The sequence below is a fragment of the Tursiops truncatus genome, chromosome 3 (assembly GCF_011762595.2).
Source record: "Tursiops truncatus isolate mTurTru1 chromosome 3, mTurTru1.mat.Y, whole genome shotgun sequence".
Lineage (NCBI taxonomy): Eukaryota > Metazoa > Chordata > Mammalia > Artiodactyla > Delphinidae > Tursiops > Tursiops truncatus.
In genome coordinates, this window is record NC_047036.1 from 164388459 (window position 1) to 164409423 (window position 20965).

The 20965-nt window shown below is 57.8% G+C and overlaps 2 protein-coding genes across 5 annotated transcripts; both read left to right on the forward strand.

Moving 5' to 3' along the window:
- The first annotated feature begins 1455 nt into the window (after window positions 1–1455).
- ICAM3 (intercellular adhesion molecule 3) lies at window positions 1456–6900 on the forward strand. Of its 3 annotated transcripts, XM_033854366.1 has the most exons (8): window positions 1525–1543; window positions 1657–1748; window positions 2386–2652; window positions 4700–5008; window positions 5333–5614; window positions 5887–6141; window positions 6262–6510; window positions 6599–6900. In XM_033854366.1, the coding sequence occupies exons 2-8, from the start codon at window positions 1667–1669 to the stop codon at window positions 6790–6792; spliced, it is 1638 nt and encodes a 545-aa protein (XP_033710257.1). In that variant the 5' UTR covers window positions 1525–1543; window positions 1657–1666; the 3' UTR covers window positions 6793–6900. The 3 variants fall into 3 exon arrangements, with proteins under 3 accessions (XP_033710258.1, XP_073659361.1, XP_033710257.1); XM_073803260.1 differs by having other exon boundaries at window positions 1466–1748; XM_033854367.2 differs by lacking the exon at window positions 6262–6510 and having other exon boundaries at window positions 1456–1748.
- Window positions 6901–7114: 214 nt separating this feature from the next.
- RAVER1 (ribonucleoprotein, PTB binding 1) lies at window positions 7115–20928 on the forward strand. Of its 2 annotated transcripts, XM_033854363.2 has the most exons (14): window positions 7115–7366; window positions 8927–8993; window positions 10580–11049; window positions 14763–14954; window positions 15074–15203; window positions 15541–15635; window positions 16486–16573; window positions 16920–17131; window positions 17227–17320; window positions 17396–17520; window positions 18300–18374; window positions 18839–18979; window positions 19367–19450; window positions 19538–20928. In XM_033854363.2, exons 1-14 carry the CDS (start codon window positions 7148–7150, stop codon window positions 19682–19684), a joined length of 2139 nt encoding a protein of 712 aa, XP_033710254.1. In that variant the 5' UTR covers window positions 7115–7147; the 3' UTR covers window positions 19685–20928. The 2 variants fall into 2 exon arrangements, with proteins under 2 accessions (XP_033710254.1, XP_033710253.1); XM_033854362.1 differs by having other exon boundaries at window positions 17227–17520.
- Window positions 20929–20965: the final 37 nt, after the last annotated feature.

The window sequence follows — 20965 nt, forward strand, 5'->3', positions numbered from 1 at the left end:
ATCTTCTGCCAGAGTTCAGTAGATGTTCTGTGAGAATCCTTGCACATGTCAATTTTTTTTTTTTGGCCGTACAGCATGTGGGATCCTAGTTCCCCGACCAGGGATGGAACCCATGCCCCCTGCAGTGGAAGCGCGGAGTCTTAACCACTGGACCACATGGGAAGTCCCTGTAGATGTTTTTTTGTTTTTTTGTTTTTTGCGGTACTTGGGCCTCTCACTGTTGTGGCCTCTCCCGTTGCGGACCACAGCCTCCGGACGCGCAGGCTCAGCGGCCACGGCTCACGGGTCCCCCTGCTCCGCGGCATGTGGGATCTTCCCAGACCGGGGCACGAACCCGTGTCCCCTGCATCGGCAGACGGACTCTCAACCACTGCGCCACCAGGGAAGGCCTTTTGCCCATTTTTGAATTGGGTTTGTTGTTGAGTTGTAGGAATTCTTTATAATCTGGATATTAATACCTTATCAGATATATTATTTACAAATACTTTTGATTTGGGTTTTAGTTGCTCTCTGGGCACCATGTGCGAAACGGATTTTTGGGAGGCGGGGCAGGCGATGAGAGACCTCATTGGGGAGGGTACTCCAGGTGAGAGAGGAGGGGGTGTGGCCTTAGGGATGGGGAGAGCGGATGAATGCTCAGTGCCATCAAGATCTTCAACAAGGTCCCTCTCTGGAGCTCAGGTCAGAGGCACAGGAGGCAGGTCAGAGGCCTGAGAGATGGAACTGATGGAGGTGGGAGTCCCCACCTGACCCCTCTCCCCGCCCCGCCAAGTCCCTGCTGTTGGGGTAAAGAGACCAGCTACCTGGAGAAGAAGGGCAAGGGGGGAGGGGGACAGGGGTAAGAGCCGGTTACAAGTAGCACCCTTGGCAGACGATGGCTCAGGATTTAGCTGTCCCTCAAGCACTCTACCTCAGCACTGCACACAGGGAACGGGGGACCCCACCCACAAGATCTTCAAAGATAAGGGGCCCTATAAAAGCCACCCAGGCAGCCAACACAGAGCCTAGCACAAGTCCCCAATAAATGTGGGCTCTGTTCATTTTCATGGCTTCACTTATCTTAGGGGTCCCTCGTTATCACCCCCCAAATCTCTTATTTGCCCCCCAGGAGTGTTGGGATCTCGCGCTAACTGCGCGAAGCCCTGCCTAGAAGTCCACCCATTGTTGTTGCCTCCTCGAAATGTTGCCTTGAAATCCCACCCTATCCCTTCAAGGAAAGTGTCTGATTATCCCCCGTTAACTTCCTCTCTGGGAACAGAACACCCCCCCTTCACCTAAGTTCAACAGGAAGGAGGTGTCTCACCACCTCCACCCCCTCCCCCCTCCAGGCTTTCCTGTGCTAAAAACAAAGGAAGAAGACTGCATTAGCACTTCCTGTGGGTTCATCCCGGGGGGCCGGGGGTGTGGGGAGGGGCGGTGACTGAGGTCTACCCTACCTGAGACTCCCTGGAGACTGGCCAGCGCCCTCCACCTCCCTGGGCCCCCCACTCTGGAGCCCTGGGGCTGCGCAATATTCCCCTGCCCCTCCCTAGGCCTGGGCAAGGTGTAGCCCCTGGACTTCTGCATTCTTAACTGCGGTGGCTGTGCTTCCTTCCCCTGGGTGACCCGCCTGCTCTCCAGTGCCCAGCGCCTCATTAAGGCAACTTCCTCCTACAGGCTGGCCACCATGATGCCCTCAGGGCCGCTGCCCAGGGCCTGCTGGACTTCGTTCATCTCTCTGCTTCTAGTCTGCTGTCTGCTGCCCCCAGGTGAGGCCCAGCAAGCTGGGGAGGGCTGGAGTTGCGGGATTGGTGGCGGAGGGGAAGGAGAACAGAGCACCTCACACCCTGCTGCCCGGGCTGTGCCAACAACACTTCTTAAACTCAGATCGGCCAGGGGGCTCCCCAGTGTCCTCGGGAGAAAGTGGTGGCCTCTTAACACAGCCTTCAGGGCTCCCGGAGAGACACAGTCCCTGCATTTGACTTGTTCTTCTCCCTCTGCACAACACACCCACACACACACAAGCACGCATGCATGCATGCATTCCCTCCCTGGTCCATCTGGACCCTCAACCTCTGCGTATGCTCTTCAGTCTGCCAGGATCACTCTTCCCTTTCACTTGGCTAACGCCTCCTTGACACTTTAAAACTGACCATAGTGGTCCCCTCCTCCAGGAAGCCTTCCTTGACTCACTTCCTCCTAGAGGCTTGATCAGGGCTTCCCCTGGCCTCCCTCCCAGCTCTCCTTGGTTCCTGATCCATCATCTGTCTTCCTCACTAAACTGAAGCACCATGAAGGCAGAGACCATCATATCTCGGCAAGAGGAAGTTTTGAATGGTGGAGCCTGCAAATGGGTGGGTTGGGGGGCACTGGAACCCCCAGGAGAGCTTCCTTCTGTTCCCCCAGGTACCCAAGGGCAGGAGTTGCAGCTGCGAGTGGAGCCGCAGAACCCAGTGGTGCCTGCCGGAGAGTCCCTCTTGGTAAATTGCAGTACAGATTGCCCCAGCGCTGGACTCATCTTCCTGGAGACGTCCCTACTCAAGGAGTCGGTGGGCCGTGGCCTGGGCTGGGCAGCCTTCCAACTCAGCAATGTGACTGGTGACACCCAGCTCCTCTGCTCTGGCTTCTGCAATGGCTCCCAGATGATAGGCTTCTCTAACATCACAGTGTACCGTGAGTGGCTGTGCCTGGAGGTGGAGCTGGCTTCGGGCAGCAGTGGGGCTAGATAACCAATGGTGCAGGGGAGCGGGGCGGGCATGAGGGCCCTGAGTTTGCAGGAATGGACCTGGGCTCTGACCCAGAGCTTGGACCTGAATGTGTGTGTGTGGGTGTGTGTGACAGAGACAGAGACAGAGAGATGCATCTCGACCACATGCCAGGGCAGCAGTTGTGAATTAATTTATTTGGGTCCCGATAAGCATTTTAAATATATCTGAGGAATTCCCTGGCGGTCCAGTGGTTAAGATTCCATGCTTTCACTGCCAAGGGCCTGAATTCAATCCCTGGTCAGGGAACTAAGATCCCACAAGCCATGCAGTGTGGCCAAAAAAAAAAAACCAACAACAAAACAATAGACTAGAAAGTAGCAGAGTACATCAGTCATGGTGCTTACTGTTTTGTGAAGCCATAGAAGAGTGTAGTGTACATGTGTAACTGTGTGTATGCTCCTGTGTGCACCAGTGTCTGTATTCGTGTTTGTGTACCTATGTGTGTGTCTGTGAGCTTCTGTATCTGTCATTATCTCTGTGAGACCGTGTGAGCGTACTTGTGTGTCTGTATATGTGTCTGTCTGTATGTTTGTGTGTGCCTGTGTGTACGTGTCTCTGGATTTGTGTATATCTCTATGTGTGAATGTCTATATATGTCTGTATGTCGGTATCTGTGTATCTCTGTGTGTGAGCAAGTGTGGATGTCTGTGTCAGTACGTGTCTGTATATGTCTTTGTGTGTATTTCTGTTGTAACATGTACATCTGCGTGTGTATATGTTTGCCTATGTGTGTATCTGGGTGTCCCCATCTGTGTGACCGTGAGATGCTTCTGTCCAGTGCTGTGCAAGAGCCTGTTGGTCCTGGCTCACGAGAGTCCATGGTGCTCGTCTCTTCCCAGCTCACTGAGTGGCTGATTTCAAGCTACTCAATGTGTCACACTGAGTAGCCTGAAATCAGCCAAAGTATTTACACCACAGAAATTGGCAAATGCTCCATGTTGGGGCTCCCCCACCTCACCCCAGAGAGCCCAGGCATAATCAGCATTGGCCAGCATACCACTGTCCCTCAACCAGAGGTTAAGATGGGGGCCTCCTTGTTAAATATTCTAAAATTACAGTTAGATGTTAAATATTTTCCATAGCGGCCAGTCCGTAGGCCTGTGTGTGACAGCTTGAGATCCAGGCTTGAGAGATGCTCCCCCAAAGGAGGCCCAGGGTTTGGTATGTGTGCCTGTGAGCGCCACTGCAGCTGCAGCTGGGAGAGGACCCAGCCTGGGGCTGTTGAGTCCCCAAGGACTGTGCAGAGCACCCTCAGAGGCTGCCCTAGGCCTTGAGCAGCTGGGACTGATTGGGGAGGGCTAGACCAAGCTCTGGGAAAGGCCAAGACCAGAGTCCAGGCCAGAAGCTGGGAGGAGGGGTCAGGGGAGTTTCTAGACCTGATATCAAGGAGGCAGGTGGACACACAGGTCTGGAGTTTGGGAAAACCCCCGTCTAACCCTGGCTCTGCCCTTTCCTGGCTGTGCGTCCTTGGGCAGATCACCTCATCCTCACCTCTCTAGGCCTCAGTTTCTCTATTCATAAAAGGGAAGAATAATAGAAGAGATTTCACTTGGTTGCTGTGTGAATGAAGGTGGATGACATCTGGAAAGTCTAAGGAAAACTCAAAATAAACAGGAAATTTTATGATTACTATTAACATCATAAGTGGCCATAAACTTTAGTCCCCTTCCTTCCTTCCCCACCCCCGCCCTTAATGGTGAGGTCCTTGGGAACAGAAAATCTGACTTTTATTTCAGTGCCTGGCAAGGTGTCCGACAAAACAGGAAATAATAATCATGATGCTAATGATAATAGCAAACACTTATACTAGCACATTTCTAAGCCCTGGAGGTTTATTAACTCAAAGTTCACACTTCTGCACTGGGCCACCCTTGACTCCTCGCCACTCCCTAGTATGGAGGCTGCCAGGCTGGCTGCTAAGTTCCACTCTCCCCTTCATACCCCCCACGCAGGGTTCCCGGAACGCGTGGAGCTGGCCCCCCTGCCCCACTGGCAGCCCATGGGCGAGAACCTCACCCTGCGCTGCATGGTGTCCGGTGGGGCCCCCCGGGACCACCTCACCGTGGTGCTGCTCCGTGTGGAGAAGGAAGTGGGCCGTCAGCCAGCGGGAGACGGGGAGCCTGCCGAGGTCACGGTCACGGTGCTGGCGAGCAGAGATGACCATGGCGCCAATTTCTCTTGCCGCACGGAGCTGGACCTGCGGTCCCAAGGGCTGGCACTGTTCCAGAACAGCTCGGCCCCCAGGAAGCTCCGAACCTTTGGTGAGGGAAGGGACTGCAGACGGTGGGTGATGAGCGGAGCCAGAGTAAGGGTGCCCTGGCGGCGGGATTCCTGAAAAGGGGGTGGCCTGGACCTCAAGGGCTTTTGGGAAAACATGCCTTTAGCGACGGGTAGCCTCATATGGGAGGCTTGCAGCCATAGGACCTTTGGAGAAGGCTGTGAGTGTGTGTCCTGGGAAGGGGGTGACCCAGGCCGCAAGGTGTCCTGGGAAAGAAGGACCCTGGTTTGTGGGGATGAGTGTCATGGGAAAAGGGGCCTCCACGGCTGTGAGACCTCCTCCTGCTCACTCCCACCCTTCTTTCAAGCCATGCCCATGACCCCCCCGCGCCTCGTCGTCCCCCGGTTCTCGGAGGTGGAAACGTCGTGGCCCGTTGACTGCACCCTGGATGGGCTCTTCCCAGCATCGGAGGCCCAGGTGCAACTGGCGCTGGGGGACCAGATGCTGAATGCCACAGTCGTGAGCCACGATGACACACTCACGGCCACAGCCACAGCGAAAGCAGAGCAGGAGAGCACTCAGGAGATTGTCTGCAACGTGACCTTGGGGGGCGAGAGCCGCGTGACCCGGGAGAACGTGAAGGCCTATAGTAAGAGGGGGCGGAGCCAAAATAGCTCAGGAGGCAAGGGGCGGGGCCTCCATAGCCCAAGGGGGCGTGGCATCGGGCGGAGACTAAACCGGAGAGGAGCGGGACCTAAGTGACCCGAGAAGAAGAGTCTGAGCGCCCCAAACTGGGCGTGGGCTGCAGAGTAGATGAAGGCGTAGCCTGGATACTCCGAGGGGAAGGAGGCGGGTGGGGGCGGGGCTTGACCTAAGGGAGGTGTGTGGTCATCAAACTCCTGGGCAATGCTCCGCCTTTAGGCTTCCAGGGGCCCAACCTGACCCTGAAAGAACCTAACGCCACCGAGGGGACCACAGTAACTGTGACTTGCGCGGCCGGACCCCGAGTCCGGGTCACGCTGGACGGAGTTCCAGCCGCAGCACCGGGACAGCCTGCCCACCTTCAGCTAAACGCCACTGCGAAGGACGACAGGCGCACCTTCTTCTGCAATGCCACCCTCGAGGTGCATGGGGTGATCTTGCACCGTAACAGGAGCGACCAGTTGCGTGTCCTGTGTGCGTAGGTCATTCTGGCCTTTAATCCCTTGCTTCCTTGATTTGGGAAGACTTGTCTCTCCCTTGTCCCATTGTGCCTCGGGTGTGTCGGGTGTATCTAATCATTTGGTGGTCCCACAGACGGCCCCAAGATTGACCGAGCTAAATGTCCCCAGCGCTTGACGTGGAAAGACAGGACTATGCATATCCTGCAGTGCCAGGCCCGGGGCAACCCAAACCCCAAACTACAGTGTCTGCAGGAAGGCTCCAAGTTCAAGGTGCCCGTCGGCATCCCATTCCTCGTCAGGTTAAACTATAGTGGCACTTACAATTGCCAAGCGACAAGCTCACGGGGCACGGACGTTCTGACAGTGATGATGGACGTTCAGGGTGAGCCTAGGCGGGGCGTATTTATTCTAGACGGGCAAGCTTAGGAGGGGCCGAGACGCGTGTATTTATTCCTCGCTTTTCTGCACAGGTCGGAACCCCATCGCCATCACCATTGTCCTGGGGGTGTTAACGATCTTGGGCCTGGTGATATTCGCTGCGGCCTTAGTGTGCGTCTTTGGGGTGCAGAAGCGGCGTGACATCTACCATGTGAGGCAAAGCAGCACCTGGTTGCCCCTCGCGCCTCAACAGCCCGACGAAGCTGTGGCAGTGGAGTTATCCTGAGCATCAGAGTGCCATGATACTGGGCAAAGTGCCGTGATACTGGGCAAAGACGACGGAGGTTTGGCTGCATCCCCGAATTCCGCACTAATAAAGGCTTTAAAATCTTCACACTGTGGCTTGCCATCCCACTGCTCCGCGCGTCCTTTGAGTGACACCTTGATAGCGGAAAAGGGCGGAGCCTGTAGCGCCCAGACGCGGCTTGAACTCTGAGAGGCGGGCGGGGCCTTATCCAATGGGCTGAGAGGTCGGGAAGGAGGCGGGGATTCTCTCGGCCAATCGGCGGACGCGCCCTCGTTGCCGCTCTATGCCGCTCCGCCTCGGCTCGCTGGTCCCAGAAGGCGCCGGGTTTCCCAAGATGGCGGCCGACGTGTCCGTTACTCACCGGCCCCCGCTGAGCCCGGAGGCTGGGGCCGAGGTTGAAGCTGGTGATGTCGCGGAGCGCCGGGCGCCTGAAGAAGAACTGCCGCCGCTAGATCCAGAGGAGATCCGGAAACGCCTGGAACACACCGAGCGCCAGTTCCGTAACCGCCGCAAGATACTGATCCGCGGCCTCCCGGGGGACGTGACCAACCAGGTGTGGGGGGGTGCCCTGTGGGAGCGTGGCGGGAAATACCACCGTGCGCGTGCGCGGGGGGAACCGGGCGACACCAACGCTCTGGCGGGGGGCGTAGGCTGAGTCCAAGCGCGGGATCCACGCGGGGTCGGGAGAGACCAAGAGCGGGATGTGGGGGGTCGGAGATGGAGGATGAAACCAACTTGATTGAGGGGACGTTGTTAGGGGCGACCACAGGCTTGGACGAAACCAAGTGATTGAAGGGGGCGGGGAATGGAAGGGGGCGGGCAGCTTTGGCCACGTTGGGGGATTGTGAATGGGCAGCCAGATCGGGACTGTGGAAACCGGGACGCCAGTTTCTTCCTGCTCTACCATGGAGTGGTGGGACTTTATATCCATAAGTTTCATGGTTGACTAGACTATGCCTTTTCCTAGCAAGCGTTTATTAACTCCTTTTAGAGGTAGATCCGGAAGTTATAGCAGCTTCTGGGGTCTTTTTTCCCCAAAAGCCTCGGGATTAATTTGGAAAAATGGAGTCTCCTCCTGTCCCCATGCCACAGACCTGCAGAAAAGGGGGGGGGTGTTGTTCCACGTAGCCCCCCCTTGGCTGATCTGGCCAAGGGTGCTCTTCTGTTGGGGCCAAATGGGGCATGACTTCCCAGTGCTCTTTGAACCCAGGAAGATTGCATCTGGTCTGCCCTGCCCATCAGCGATGGAATGGGTTCTTCGTTCCTGCTGTGGAGAATCTCTGGTCTCTGGCCCACCAACACACCTGACATTGGCTCTCTCTGCCCATGGGTGGTCACATGGCTGGTGGGGCCCTAGGAGTGTTGGGAGGAGTGTGACTTGGGGACAGACCTGGGGCAGGCACCCCTAAGCATAGTCTGGTTTGTTTCTAGAGTCAGCCATCCTCCTAGTGCCCACACCATCTCTCAGCTGGGAACATGCTGTCTCTCCTGCAGGGTGCACAGTGTGTCTGGCACACGCAGAGCCCAGAGCCTCGCCTCCATAGCTGGCTTTCAAGAAGGCAGCCCTGCCAGTAGGAGGGAATGGGGAGGCACGTGAAGCCACACAATGTGGACTTATTAAGTACACAGGGTCCCCAGTCAGGTACCCATGGGTGGCATACCCACTGCTGCCCTGACCAACTGCATGACCTGTGACAATTTTCTTCACCTTTCTGAGCCTCAGTTTCCACATGTACAAAATGGATTTGTTAATACTTGATTTGCAAGGTTGTTGGAAAGAGTCAGTCTTGAAAGCCGAGGTTCAGATGGGTTAAACAACTTCCCTGTGGGTGTACGCAGAGCTGGGACTTGAACTCAGACACACCTGACTCTCTAATAAGAATGTGTTTTGTTGGTTAAAAGCATGGGATCTGCAGCTAACCTCTGAATCCCAGCTCTGCCAGGTATGGCCTCAATGGCCTTGGGCAAGTAGATGCTCTGAGACTCAGTTTCCTCCTTTGTAAAATAGGGATGGTAATTGACCTGCCTTCATAGCTGGTCCACGTGAAGGTGGCACTGGGTTGCTCCCTTCAGCCTTCGGTGATTCCCTGTCCTTTGGCTTCTGTCTCCACAGGAGGTGCACGACCTGCTCGGCGACTATGAGCTCAAGTATTGCTTTGTGGACAAATACAAAGGGACAGGTTTGTGGGACTGCGGGGTGGGCTAGGGGCAGGGGATGACAGCCCCTGAAGCTGGGAGAATCTTGGCCCAGTGTCTCATGAACTTCAGGCCCAACATTCAGCAGTGATGGAGGGGATGTGGACCAGAAGGAAGCCAAGAGAATGGAGGGGCACCAGTTGTTCTGGAGGACTTGCAGGAGAAGATCAGACAGGCGTGGGTGACTGGCCGGCCGGGGGGATGGCTTGGGAATGGGTACCCAGTGCCCAGGTATCTGCTGGGTAGCCTGGAAGAGGAACATCAAGGATGCCCCACGATGGGCGCCCAAGATGAGGGACAGATTGGGGCAACAGTCTGTCCTGCGCTGGACCTAGGGTACATCTCTGCCGAGATGGCAGCCTCCCTCTGGCCTCTCTGCCTCCACGATTTTACTCCCCTGCTTGCCTTCCCCCAGACCGCCAGCTCTGATGTGACTGCAAATCTGATCATACCTGGTCCTAACCCTGATCATTCTTCTCTCTTCTCAAAACCTGTCTGAGGCTCCTCCTGATACTACCTTGCAAGGATGTGCCTCAGCCTCATCGTCTCCTCAGGTTCCTAAGGTTCCAGGCTGTTCCCTCTGCCACTGTTCTTAGCTGTCTCCTCTTCCATCCAGCTGGCGTCAGGCAGCTCCTCACAATGCCCTGAGCGCACCCCACCCCCACCCCATCATAGCACCGACCACCCTAGGCTGTCGCTGCCAGCCCACTCACCTGCCTCCTGCACGTGGTGGTCAGTTCTGTGAGAGCGGGGACAGGTCTTGTCAGCCTTGGCCCCCTACATGGGAGGCTCTCCGTGGGTGTCTGTGCCCACAAGGCTTTGGGCCAGATGTTAAACCAGCCAGAGCCTTTGCCTGTGAACTATAGTATGGTTGAGAAGGAACTGAGGACTGGTGAGCCCTCGAGACCTAGCTGGTGGGCCGGAGTAGTGCTTAAGATCTTGGGCCCTGGAGGCAAATGGACCCGGGTTCTAGTCCTGGTCTGTCCTCACTCTGGCCATAGGCAAGTGATTTACCCTCCTCAGCTTTGGTTTTCTCACCAGCAAATTGGACATGACCTGTTGGAGTTGGCCGTGAAGCCAAACGTATTAAAACACCTGAAAAACTGTGGGTGCCTGGGAGCCGGCCTGCCTGGGTTCAAGTCCAGGCACTTGGGCAGGGCACTGCTCTGGGCCCATTTCATTGCTGGAAAATTAGTGTTTGTGAGGAGTAAGTTATTCCCATTTGACAGACGAGGAAATAGACCTCAAAGCCACTCAGGGGCTAGAGTTGAAACCCAGGCTCCAGTGACCACATGCTTAACCACTGCCCTGTGTGTCACCCGAGTTACACATGTAGTTCTTAGGATGGGGCCAGGCTCCCAGTAGGTGAGCGTCACCGTGGGTTGCAAGGAGGTGCTGACTGTTGTTGCTCAAGGCTGGTGACTGTTCCATTCAGGTGCTGCCTGCGATGTCCTGGCTGTTCGGTGTTTTGAGGTCACATGTGGTTTGGAGGGAGGTCGGTGCGGGCGACCATGGGGTGGAGGGGCAGGCCCTCGGGGGCCCCACTGACCCACACTCCCTCCCGCTGCAGCTTTCGTGACCCTGCTGAACGGGGAGCAGGCCGAGGCCGCCATCAGCGCCTTCCACCAGAGCCGCCTGCGGGAGCGCGAGCTGTCGGTGCAGCTGCAGCCCACGGACGCCCTGCTGTGCGTGGCCAACCTGCCCCCCAGCCTCACGCAGCAGCAGTTCGAGGAGCTGGTGCGGCCCTTTGGCAGCCTGGAGCGCTGCTTCCTGGTCTACAGCGAGCGCACCGGCCACTCCAAGGGCTATGGCTTCGCCGAGTACATGAAGAAGGACTCGGCCGCCCGCGCCAAGTCGGACCTGCTGGGCAAGCCGCTGGGCCCACGCACCCTCTACGTGCACTGGACAGATGCCGGGCAGCTGACGCCCTCCCTGCTCCACTCCCGCTGCCTCTGTGTCGACCGCCTGCCGCCTGGCTTCAGTGATGTGGATGCCCTGCGCCGGGCGCTCTCGGCCGTCCACACACCCACCTTCTGCCAGGTGAGCCCTGTGCCCAGTGCGGGGATCTCGGGGAGCAGATGCGAAGCCCAGAGCACCTCAGAGAGGCTCTTTGAGTCACCTGCTCTCTCCAGTCTCCTGGGTCCCATTTCAGTAAGGCAGCAGCGATGCCACTTTGAAGGGGCTTCTTGTTAGAAAGGCCACATGGTGCAGTGCGTGACGGCCCACCGAGGAGCCAGGTGGCTGGGCTTCAGATCCCCGCACACCCTCTGGCGACTTGCTTAACCTCCCCACTGTAAAATGTAGGCGAGGCTACCTTTGTTAAAAAAAAAAAAAAAATGGCTGTGAGGCCTGCTCACCCTGTGTTCACATCCACTTCTGCGCTCACGCCTCCTGGGTCCCAGGCCCCGGGCCCAGCATCAAGGAGGCTACTCTGGAGGAGCCCACAGTCCATTTAAGCCTTGAGGTCAGGAAGTTGGACGTGGCCAGATCCCAGCCCTGCTCTGTGACAAGTCACTCACTCTCTGAGTCTTGGTTTCCCTTTTCCATAAGAAGGGGTTCAATACTCATGCATTGGTTTAGCAAAACAATCCCTGGTTCATTCTGGTCTCACTTTTTGGGCCCTTCTGTGAGGGTGTCTAGCCCCATGACAGGCGCGGTGGGGCGAGAATAGGCCAGACCCAGCTCTTGGAGAGCTTCCAGGTGGTCGTGCCCACAGACCCCCAGGGTGGACATTCCTTCAGCACTCACTGGGCTTACCTGCAACCCCTCCATCCTGTAACAGCCTGGAGAGGCAGGTGTCATCCGCTTCTTCAGGTGGGGACACTGAGGCATGGAGAGGTCAGTTGACATGCCCCAGGACATACAGCCAGGGTGTGGCAGAGCCGGCGTTGGAACCCCAGGCCACCCTGGAGGAGGCTGGTACTGGGCTCAGACCCCAGCTCTGTGGCCTTGGGTGTTGGTGCTGGGGAATTGGCGTTGGTAGGAGCCCCTCTCTTTGCTCACTGCTGCCTCTGCCGTGCACCTACTGTGTGCCAGGCCCTGGATGGGACTCAGGACACAGATGACATATACATATAGCTTAGCAGCCACCTCTTCTCGTGTGGAGATTGTAGGGCTGTGGCCAACTACAGGTTCTCTCTCTGGGCCTTGCTTTCCCCATCTCAAAATGGGTCTGGCCGTGCTCTGTGACTAGGTTATTGCAAACGGCTACTCACGCATTCCTCCACTTAGGCATTCACCAGATGTCTGTTGAGCACCTGCTGAGTCCCAGGCCTTGAGGAGACCGCCTCCGAGGAGCCCAGTCATGCTGGGCATCCTGGTTGAACGGTCAGGATGCTCATCCTGATTGAACGGTCCCCTATTTAGGAACCTTGTGGCCTTGATTGCTCTTTGACCCCTTTCTCTATTTGTCTGATGAGACGAGCGTGACTGTGAGAAGAAGCACATCCAGGCCTTGGTGCCGGGCCTGGCCAGGGGTGAAGGTGAAGTGCTCTCTAGAGGTGGGCTGAAGGCCTGAGCCTGCTCTGCCTGGGCACTCAGAGTGGGCACTGGGCCCACGCCCACAGCCTCCCCGCCCCTGCTGAGCACACTGTTGAATCCCCACTGCTACCCTGCCAGGTGGGTCTAGTGTGGGCCCATCTTACAGATGAGGAAACTGAGGGCCATGGACGGGCACGTGCAGTGGCTTCCGCAGGCTGGCCTGCCAGTAAGCGGTGGGCTGGGAGCCAAGATCAGGCAGCTGACCCTGGGGCCCCCGCTCTCAACTGGGTGCCCCCGCCTCCCACAACGGGAGTTTGCTGCCCATGTGGGGGGTGTTTTATTTTTGACATAATCAAGAGAAGATCGTGAAGGAAAGCCCACAGCAACTCAGTCCAGTTCACTTTGCCAGTTATCCACAGGCCAACTGACGTATCTTTTTATATATGTATATATAATTTTTATTTATGTATTTACTGCCGTGCAGCATGTGGGATCCTAGTTCCCTGACCAGGGATCGAATCCATGCCCCCTGGAGAGGAAGCACGGAGCCGCAACTGCTGGACCACAGGGAAGTCCCTGTGTATCTTAATTGCTTCATTTTATTGCAGAGTTGCTTAAAAATGTTTGAATGCTATGGATGTGTATAAAGCAGGTGTCCCAAGACCCTGGGGTGTTATAAAAAGCCTTTTCAACTTGATTCGTTTCTATGAATGGGCAGTCCAGGCCCATTTCGAAATTTAGCATGTCCACAAGGGCCCTGCAGTGAAGACTCCCTCCTGGCTCCGCAGGGTCTTTTCCTACAACCCCTTCTCAGAGCAGTTTGTGTGTGTCCTTCCAGTGAGATTTTATTATGCATTTCAAATGGATATGTATATATGCTCCTGCATTCCCCTTTTCTTGACTCAAATATTGCCATGCCTGCATTGGTTTGACTTTATCTTGGGCGTCTTTCCATGTTCAGAAATGAGAGCTTTCTCATTTCTCCTGTAGCTGCGCCATATTCCATTTTATGGACTCTGTGCTATGTCCTACTGGCGGGCAGTGCGGCGCCCCAAAGCACACTGCAGTCATCCGTGCGGCATTCTGGACCCAAGAGGAACAGCACTGGTTCTCAGGACAGCCATTGCCACGCCAAGGTGCCCAGTCCTGTTGAGGGCTTCTGCCTGGCCTTGTCTGACCCCAGCTCCAGCTCTGTGGCCTGGGCAAGGGACTGCCCCTCTCTGAGCCTCAGTTACTTCACCTGCAAAGTGGGAGTGCTGAAACAGCGCCCGTGGCACCTGGCCCAAGGGCGCGCAGGGCCCAGCTGAGTGCTCTCACAGTATCTGCTCGCCCTGGGACAGCCCCGGCCCACAATTCCAGCGCCTACAACACCCTGAAAACCAAGAGTTTTGTTCCGACTTGGGCAGGCTCACTGGGCAGCAAAGCCTGAGTTGAACTGACGTGGGGTCGTCTGTGGCCTTTGTCTTTGCATCTTGCTGCTGGGCTATTCACAAGCTTGATTTCCAGGGCGCCTCAGAACCCACTGCGGGTGACTGATACATAATACAGGGTGTGTGCGGCACCCTCCTTTCTCATCTCCCAAACAGCCTCAATCCTGGAACATATCTGGCCCCAGGGTCTGGAGAGGGGGCTGTGGGCCGGAAGTATCAAATGACTGCATCAAGGGGGGTGAAGGGGCCTCTCTGGCCTGCTCGTGACCACATCCCTGTTCCCGCCACTCACTGGCTGTGTGACTCCACCCTCCGGCCCAGCACCACCAGCCTCAAACCCAAGCTTGGTGGCCACCTGCCTCACCACCAGGCTGTGTGCCCTTCCCAGCCCCACCTGCATCCTCGGCCTGAGGTCTGTGGCAGGGCTGCACTTCCGAGCCACCTGCTTCTTCTGCTGGCCCCTCCTCTTTGAGCCCTGCAGCATGTGCTCGGGAATCCCAGGCAAAGTCCCAAAGTGGCACTGGAGCAAGGCCTGGGGGAGTTGACCCATATGGAGTGGGTCGTGGCTCTGCTCTCCCACCAACAGTATGACCTTGGGCACGCTGACCTCTCTGAGCCTCAGTTGCCCGCTCTGAAAAATGGGCAGAATGTAGCATCCTGGGGCCATTCAGAAGATTCGATGAGCTAACGCTGAAACCAGGCACAGGACAGTGCAGGGCCCCGAGTCCATCCTCTCTGGGGGTCACTGTCATCAGGATCCTCATCTGGTCGCCGTTGTCACTTCACATGATGGTGGTCACTGCCACCCAGGTGCTTATGACTGCCTCTGCCCCCACCCCCCAGCTGGCGTACGGCCAGGACGGGCAGCTGAAGGGCTTCGCCGTGCTGGAGTACGAGACGGCGGAGATGGCGGAAGAGGCACAGCAGCGGGCAGACGGCCTGGCCCTGGGGGGCAGCCACCTGCGCGTCTCCTTCTGCGCCCCTGGGCCCCCTGGCCGCAGCATGCTGGCTGCGCTCATTGCTGCCCAGGCCACGGTGAGCGTGTGCCAGAGGGAGGGTGCCCCAGAGGGTGGAGATGGGGGAGCCAGGGGACCAGGCGGGCACCCTCTGTGGCCAGGCAGGACCCTGAGCTGCTCCTCTGTTCCTTTCTGCAGGCCCTCAATCGGGGCAAAGGGCTCCTGCCCGAGCCCAGCATCCTGCAGCTGCTCAGCAACCTGGGGCCCTCCGCTTCCCTCCAGCTGCTGCTCAACCCCCTGCTCCACGGCGGCACAGGTGGCAAGCAGGGTAAGGCAAGCAGGGGCCAAGCGCTCTCAGAACCGGGCACCTCCCGCAACCGTTCCCACCCGAGCTTCCAGTGACATGAGCCCATGCGCAGGGGCTGGGATGAGAGTGATGCTGCCCCGAGGGAGCTGGTGCCCTGAGCCCCTTGCAGGGGAGGCAGGGTGGTGGAGGGAGGGACCGTCACCTCCTGGGGGGGACTCATCTCCCAGGCCCTTTTCTTTGGTTGTCAGTTGCCCTCTGGCAGCTTCAGTTTCCTGCTCTCCACAGTCCTGGGTCTGTGTTTAATTGATGGGGGGGTTCCACCCGGGGCCCACCTCCCATTTTCTGGGTCTCCCCATAGGCCTCCTGGGCGCACCCCCGGCCATGCCGCTGCTCAACGGGCCCGCCCTGTCCACAGCGCTGCTGCATCTCGCCCTGCAGACCCAGAGTCAGAAGGTAACGGCCGGCCGTGGGCCACAGGCTCCCTCCTCACTCACATCCCGCAGCCCCTCGTCATTCCGTTTCCAACACCGCTTGCACCCACCAACGGGTGGTTCACCATCAGTGGGGCTGTGGACCATTAGACTGTGGCCCTGGGGCCCATTATGGGCCCCAGCCTGTCGCAGGTGCTCAGGACTCAGGAAGTGACTCAGTCAAAGCTGAGGCTGCACAGGGGAGTAGAGGGGCCTCTCATCCCCACCCCCTCAACACACACACACACACACACACACACACACACACACACACACACACACTCACTCACTCACTTTCTCTCTCACTGCCCTGTGTGGTTTGATTCACTGGGGCCAAGTCAGTGGTGCAGATGTGTCTGATGGTAACTGACAGAAGGTAAGGTTGTGTGTGGGCTTGGGCCGTGTGTGGCTAAGAGTGACTGAATCCACATGTGGCTGTCACACGCCAGCCATGTGCCTGAAGTCGACGTGGTGGTATGCGTGTTAAGACACTGTGCTTCCGTGATAATCAGCAAGCGGGCTGGGTGTGAGATGGTGGGTGCCAAAGAAGGACTGTCACAGTGTAGATATTTCACAGTAATTGACAGTGTGGGTGACAGGCTCTGATCCGCTGCGCATGGTCCGTGTTCCCTGGGTCTCCCCAGCACCTTGGGCAAGCCCTGGCATGCAGGAGGCCTCGGTCACCATCGGCTGGGTGGGTGATGCCCAGGCTATCACAGACATTGGGAGATACTCGGTGTGTCTGCCTGTGATTGGCTGTGGGCTGGAGTCTCGGTGTGCTGGGCATTGTGACCCACTGCCCTCATCTCCAGCTGATTGTGCTCTGTCCCTAGAAACCCGGGATCCTGGGAGACTCTCCCCTAGGCACCCTCCAGTCTGGGGCCCAGCCGGCCAGCCCCCTCCTCGGGGAGCTGTCTGCAGGTAATGCAGACCCTGCTCCTTCCCATCTCTGTGGGCCCCACCCCACTTCCCCTTCCTGGGCCCCTTTCCTCACTGGGCGTGGTAAATTCCCAGCTGTGCAGCTTTGGGCAAGTGACCTAACCCCTCTGGGTCTCAGTGTCCTCGCCTGTCAGTTGAGTGTGTGGGTGCGCACCTCCCTGGGGAGCCATGAACATCTGGGAGTTGATGCACTTTGAGGGCCCTGCTCAGTGTCCAGCACATAGTCGCCCCCCGGCTGCTAGCCCTGGTCCAAGCGGAGGCTGTAGGACCCTGGGAGGAGGTGGCCTGTGTGGTCGGGCTGCTGACACCCTCCTCCTTCTCTCTGTAGGAGGGGGCCTGCCCCCGGAGCTGCCGTCCCGGCGAGGGAAGCCACCACCCCTGCTGCCGCCACTGCTTGGCCCCTCTGGGGGTGACCGGGAACCCATGGGCCTGGGTCCCCCAGCACCCCAACTCACTCCACCCCCTGCTCCTGTGGGGCTTCGAGGCACTGGTCTCAGAGGCCTGCAGAAGGACAGTGGGCCTTTGCCAACGGCCACTGGGGTAAGGCCCTGCCTGCACCCAGCACCATTGCAGCCCCCTGCCTTGCGAGGGCCCCCCTGCCAGGGGCCCTCGTGAACCCGGCCCTCCTGCCACAGGTCTCGCTGCTGGGGGAGCCTCCCAAGGACTTCCGGATCCCCCTGAATCCCTACCTGAACCTACACAGCCTGCTCCCAGCCAGCAATCTGGCGGGTAAGGAGGCCCGGGGCTGGGGAGGCGCTGGGAGAAGCCGCCGCCCAGCTGAGGGCCCCCTGCCTAACCCCCCAGCCCCTGGAGGTGGTGGCAGCAGCAAAGCTTTCCAGCTCAAGTCCCGCCTGCTCAGCCCCCTCACCAGCGCCCGCCTGCCCCCCGATCCAGGGCTGCCCGACAGCTATGGCTTCGACTACCCCTCAGTAAGTACCTGGCCGCCCTGGGGGCAGCCCTCCCAAAGGCCGGCTGCTGTGGCCCTTTGTCCCTTGGGAGCAAGTCACTCTCCAAACCGACATTTCTCTAGTACTGATTGTGACAGGCCAAGCGTTAGGGAGACAGCGGGGAACGTGCTGGACACAGTCCCTGCCCTTAAGTCTCTTGTCTGTTTGTCTCGGCGCATCATCAAACCCTGCTTCCTGTCAGTCAGTTTTTCTCTCCCGAGAGGCCTGCAGCCACACTTCTGCTTCTCCTTAGAGACAGGGCTCAGCCTCCGCTCTGTCTCTCTGTCCTTCTCCCCCTCCTCCCCTCTGTGATTCATGTCTCTGTCCCTGGAGAGCTGCTCTTTCTATGATTCCGACTTCCTCTAGGCCAGACGTTGCAGGCTGGCCACCTGTGTTGTGTTTGGCCCACAGTGGGTTTTTTAAAAAATAACCGAAACAAATGCCAGTGCCAACATAAAAAAACCACAGGAGTTCACACAACCTGGATGCCCTGCTTGCCTTGAGAACTCCAAAGCCCTGGCTCCATTGGGGCCACACACTCTCACAGCCCTCTGGGGTCCAGGTACAGTCACCCCCCTGGGACTGGGTACCTATTCTGTCTCATTGCCCCACCCTGCTGGCTGAGTTTGCCCCCATACACTAGAGTTTGCCCTCTCCTGGAGGGGGCTGACTTCCCCGGTGACAGCTGTGCCGTGGAATTGAATCAAGGGTGAGGTTGGTTACAGACCCCAACCCAACGTGCTTCTCCCACTTTCACTCAGGATGTGGGACCTCGGCGGCTCTTCTCCCACCCACGGGAGCCAACCCTCGGGCCTCATGGACTCAGCCGACACAAAGTAAGAGCTGCCCTGTCCATCCTACCTCCTGGGTGTATCAGTTAGCTTTTGCTGCATAACAAGCAATTCCACCACTTTGTGACTTAGAACAGCAAATATTTTATTATTTTTTCACCATTCTGTGGGGTGGTGGGTGGGCAGTTCTTTGCAGTCACCTGGCAGTTCAGCTGGGGCTCAGCAGTCCATGGTGGCTTCCTTCATATAACTGGCAGTCAGTAGGCTGGGGAAGAGCCTCGGCTATAGTGATTTATCTGCTCCACATGGAGCTCATCCTCCAGCAGGCCCCCCTGTGCTCATGCATGTGGTTCCCTGGAGGAGGGTTCCCCAGAGGAGGAAGGGAGGGCAGGCCCCTCTGCTGGCATTGTCACACCACTGTCGTATTGTCCAAAGCCCAGAGTTGTTTGGGGGACAGAAGGGGTGATACTGCAATGATCCGTCTTACTCAGCCAGCCCCCTTTCTGCAGATGTCCCCCCCACCCAGTGGCTTTGGCGAGCGGGGTGGCGGAGGTGGCAGTGGGCCCCTCTCCCACTTCTATTCGGGCTCACCCACTTCCTACTTCACCAGCGGCCTGCAGGCTGGCCTCAAGCAGAGCCACCTTAACAAGGTGAGGAGCCTCCCTGACTGAGCACAGGTCCCCAGGGACAGCCAGGATGCACGGGGCCCTGTGACCTTCAGCGCCAAGGCCAGGGTGGTGGCAGGGGTCAGTTTTGCTCAGGGCCGAGCTGAAACAAGCCATTCTCCCTGAGCCTGTGTGTCTTGTACCCAGTATTGCCCAGGCTTCTTGGCCTCTCACTTCCTCCCCCGGCAGTCCAGGGTGTGGGTGGTATAGCCTCAATCCACAGATGAAGAAACTGAGGCCCAGAGAGATGAAGTAATCTGACCCCAGTCTCATAGCTAGTAAGTGGCAGCAGCAAGATTTGAACCTGAAACCCTTGCCTCTGCTCTGGGGGCTGCTTGCTTTCCCATCCCACATCTCTCCCATTTCTCCCAGGCGGTCGGCTCCTCCCCACTGGGCTCTGGAGAAGGGCTCCTGGGCCTCGGCCCTGGGCCCAATGGCCACAGCCACTTGCTGAAGGTACGGGCGAGGGGTGGGGACACTCAGCTGGGGAGTGGTGGCCCCTGGGTGGCCCCTGACCCGCCACCCCTTCCCCTCTGTCTCCAGACCCCACTGGGTGGCCAGAAACGCAGCTTCGCCCACCTGCTGCCCTCACCCGAGCCTAGCCCAGAAGGCAGCTATGTGGGCCAGCACTCCCAGGGCCTTGGAGGCCACTACGCAGATTCCTACCTGAAGCGCAAGAGGATTTTCTAAGGGGCCAGTGCTGGAGATGCTCAAGGGCCTGCACCAAATCGCTTTTGGGTTTTCTGGTGTTTTGTCTTGTGTTATTTTTCTTTTTTTTTTTTCTTTTCGGTAATAGAAAAATTTCTGAAAGACTTTGCTGACCAACCAGCAGGAGCCCAAGGAATGTAGGGGCGTCTGGGAGCCACTCTGCACCTCTGGCCTGCTCCCAGTGTGGAAACCCTGCAGCCTTAAGAGGGAGAGGCCATGGCCTGCTCTCTCTCCCCACCCCTGTGTCCGCCTGTGTTCGTCTCTCTGGGAGTTCTCTCCTGCCTCGTCGCTCCTGTATCTTGGCCTTTCGAGTGCCTTGGAGGTTTCCCTGACCTCCCGTGAGGATCAGAGACTGTCCCCCTTTTTTAACTTTGACAGCTGACTTTGGTTTCCTTTTCTAATTTTTATTATTTTTTAAACAATCCAGGACGACCCCCAGCTCTGATTCCTTCAAGGCCCAGCGTGTCTGGGCCTCCATTCCACACTTTTCGGTTTGAGATGGCTCAGCCCTTTTTTCTGTTTCCCACAACTGCTGCAGGCATGGCTGTCTCCTGCCCCTGCCTGCCCTCTCTGAGCTGTACTCCAGGTCCGGGTCCCCCACCCCCTACCACAGCCCCCTCGCCTTCTGATGCCTTAAAAGCCAGGCTCCAGGCCCCAGGCCCCGCTGGCCAGAGCCTCTCAGATGCTGAGCTCCGGAAGCTTGACTCAGGACCAAATGGCTCTGGCCTGGGGATTGGGCCCCTCTACCCGCAGTCCCCCATCGTGGGGACAGTAGAAGGCCAAAGCCTTGGTCTTGGCAAACCAGTCCCACCAGCCCTCCTGCTCAGGCTTAGGTGCAGGGCTGGGCTTTCTCTGCCAGCTTAAATTGGTCCCCCTGCTGTCTGTCTGTCAGGCATTGTGCATCTCACTGAGCCTCTGCTGTCTCCTCCATGTTGAAGATGAGCTCTGCCTCTTCATCCCCAGGCCAGATCACCCGGAGCTGGCCTCCCTTTGGCCCAGTGTTAGAAAATTCAACAACATGCCAATAAGCTCTGCCCCTGCCCACCAGCAGGACATGTCAGCCTGAGGTGATCCTGGGCCCTGGTCCTGGCCGGCTGGGCCACCAGCTTCCCTCCCCTGACTCTGGGGGTCCACATCCACTCCGGGCCGGGGGGGTGTCCTCTCCCCAGTCTTCTCACACAGACCTTTGCTGAATTAAAGTTTGTAAGTAAATGGTTTTAAAGAAAGCAGACCTGGCTGGTTCTTGGGATAACAGTGGGCCTG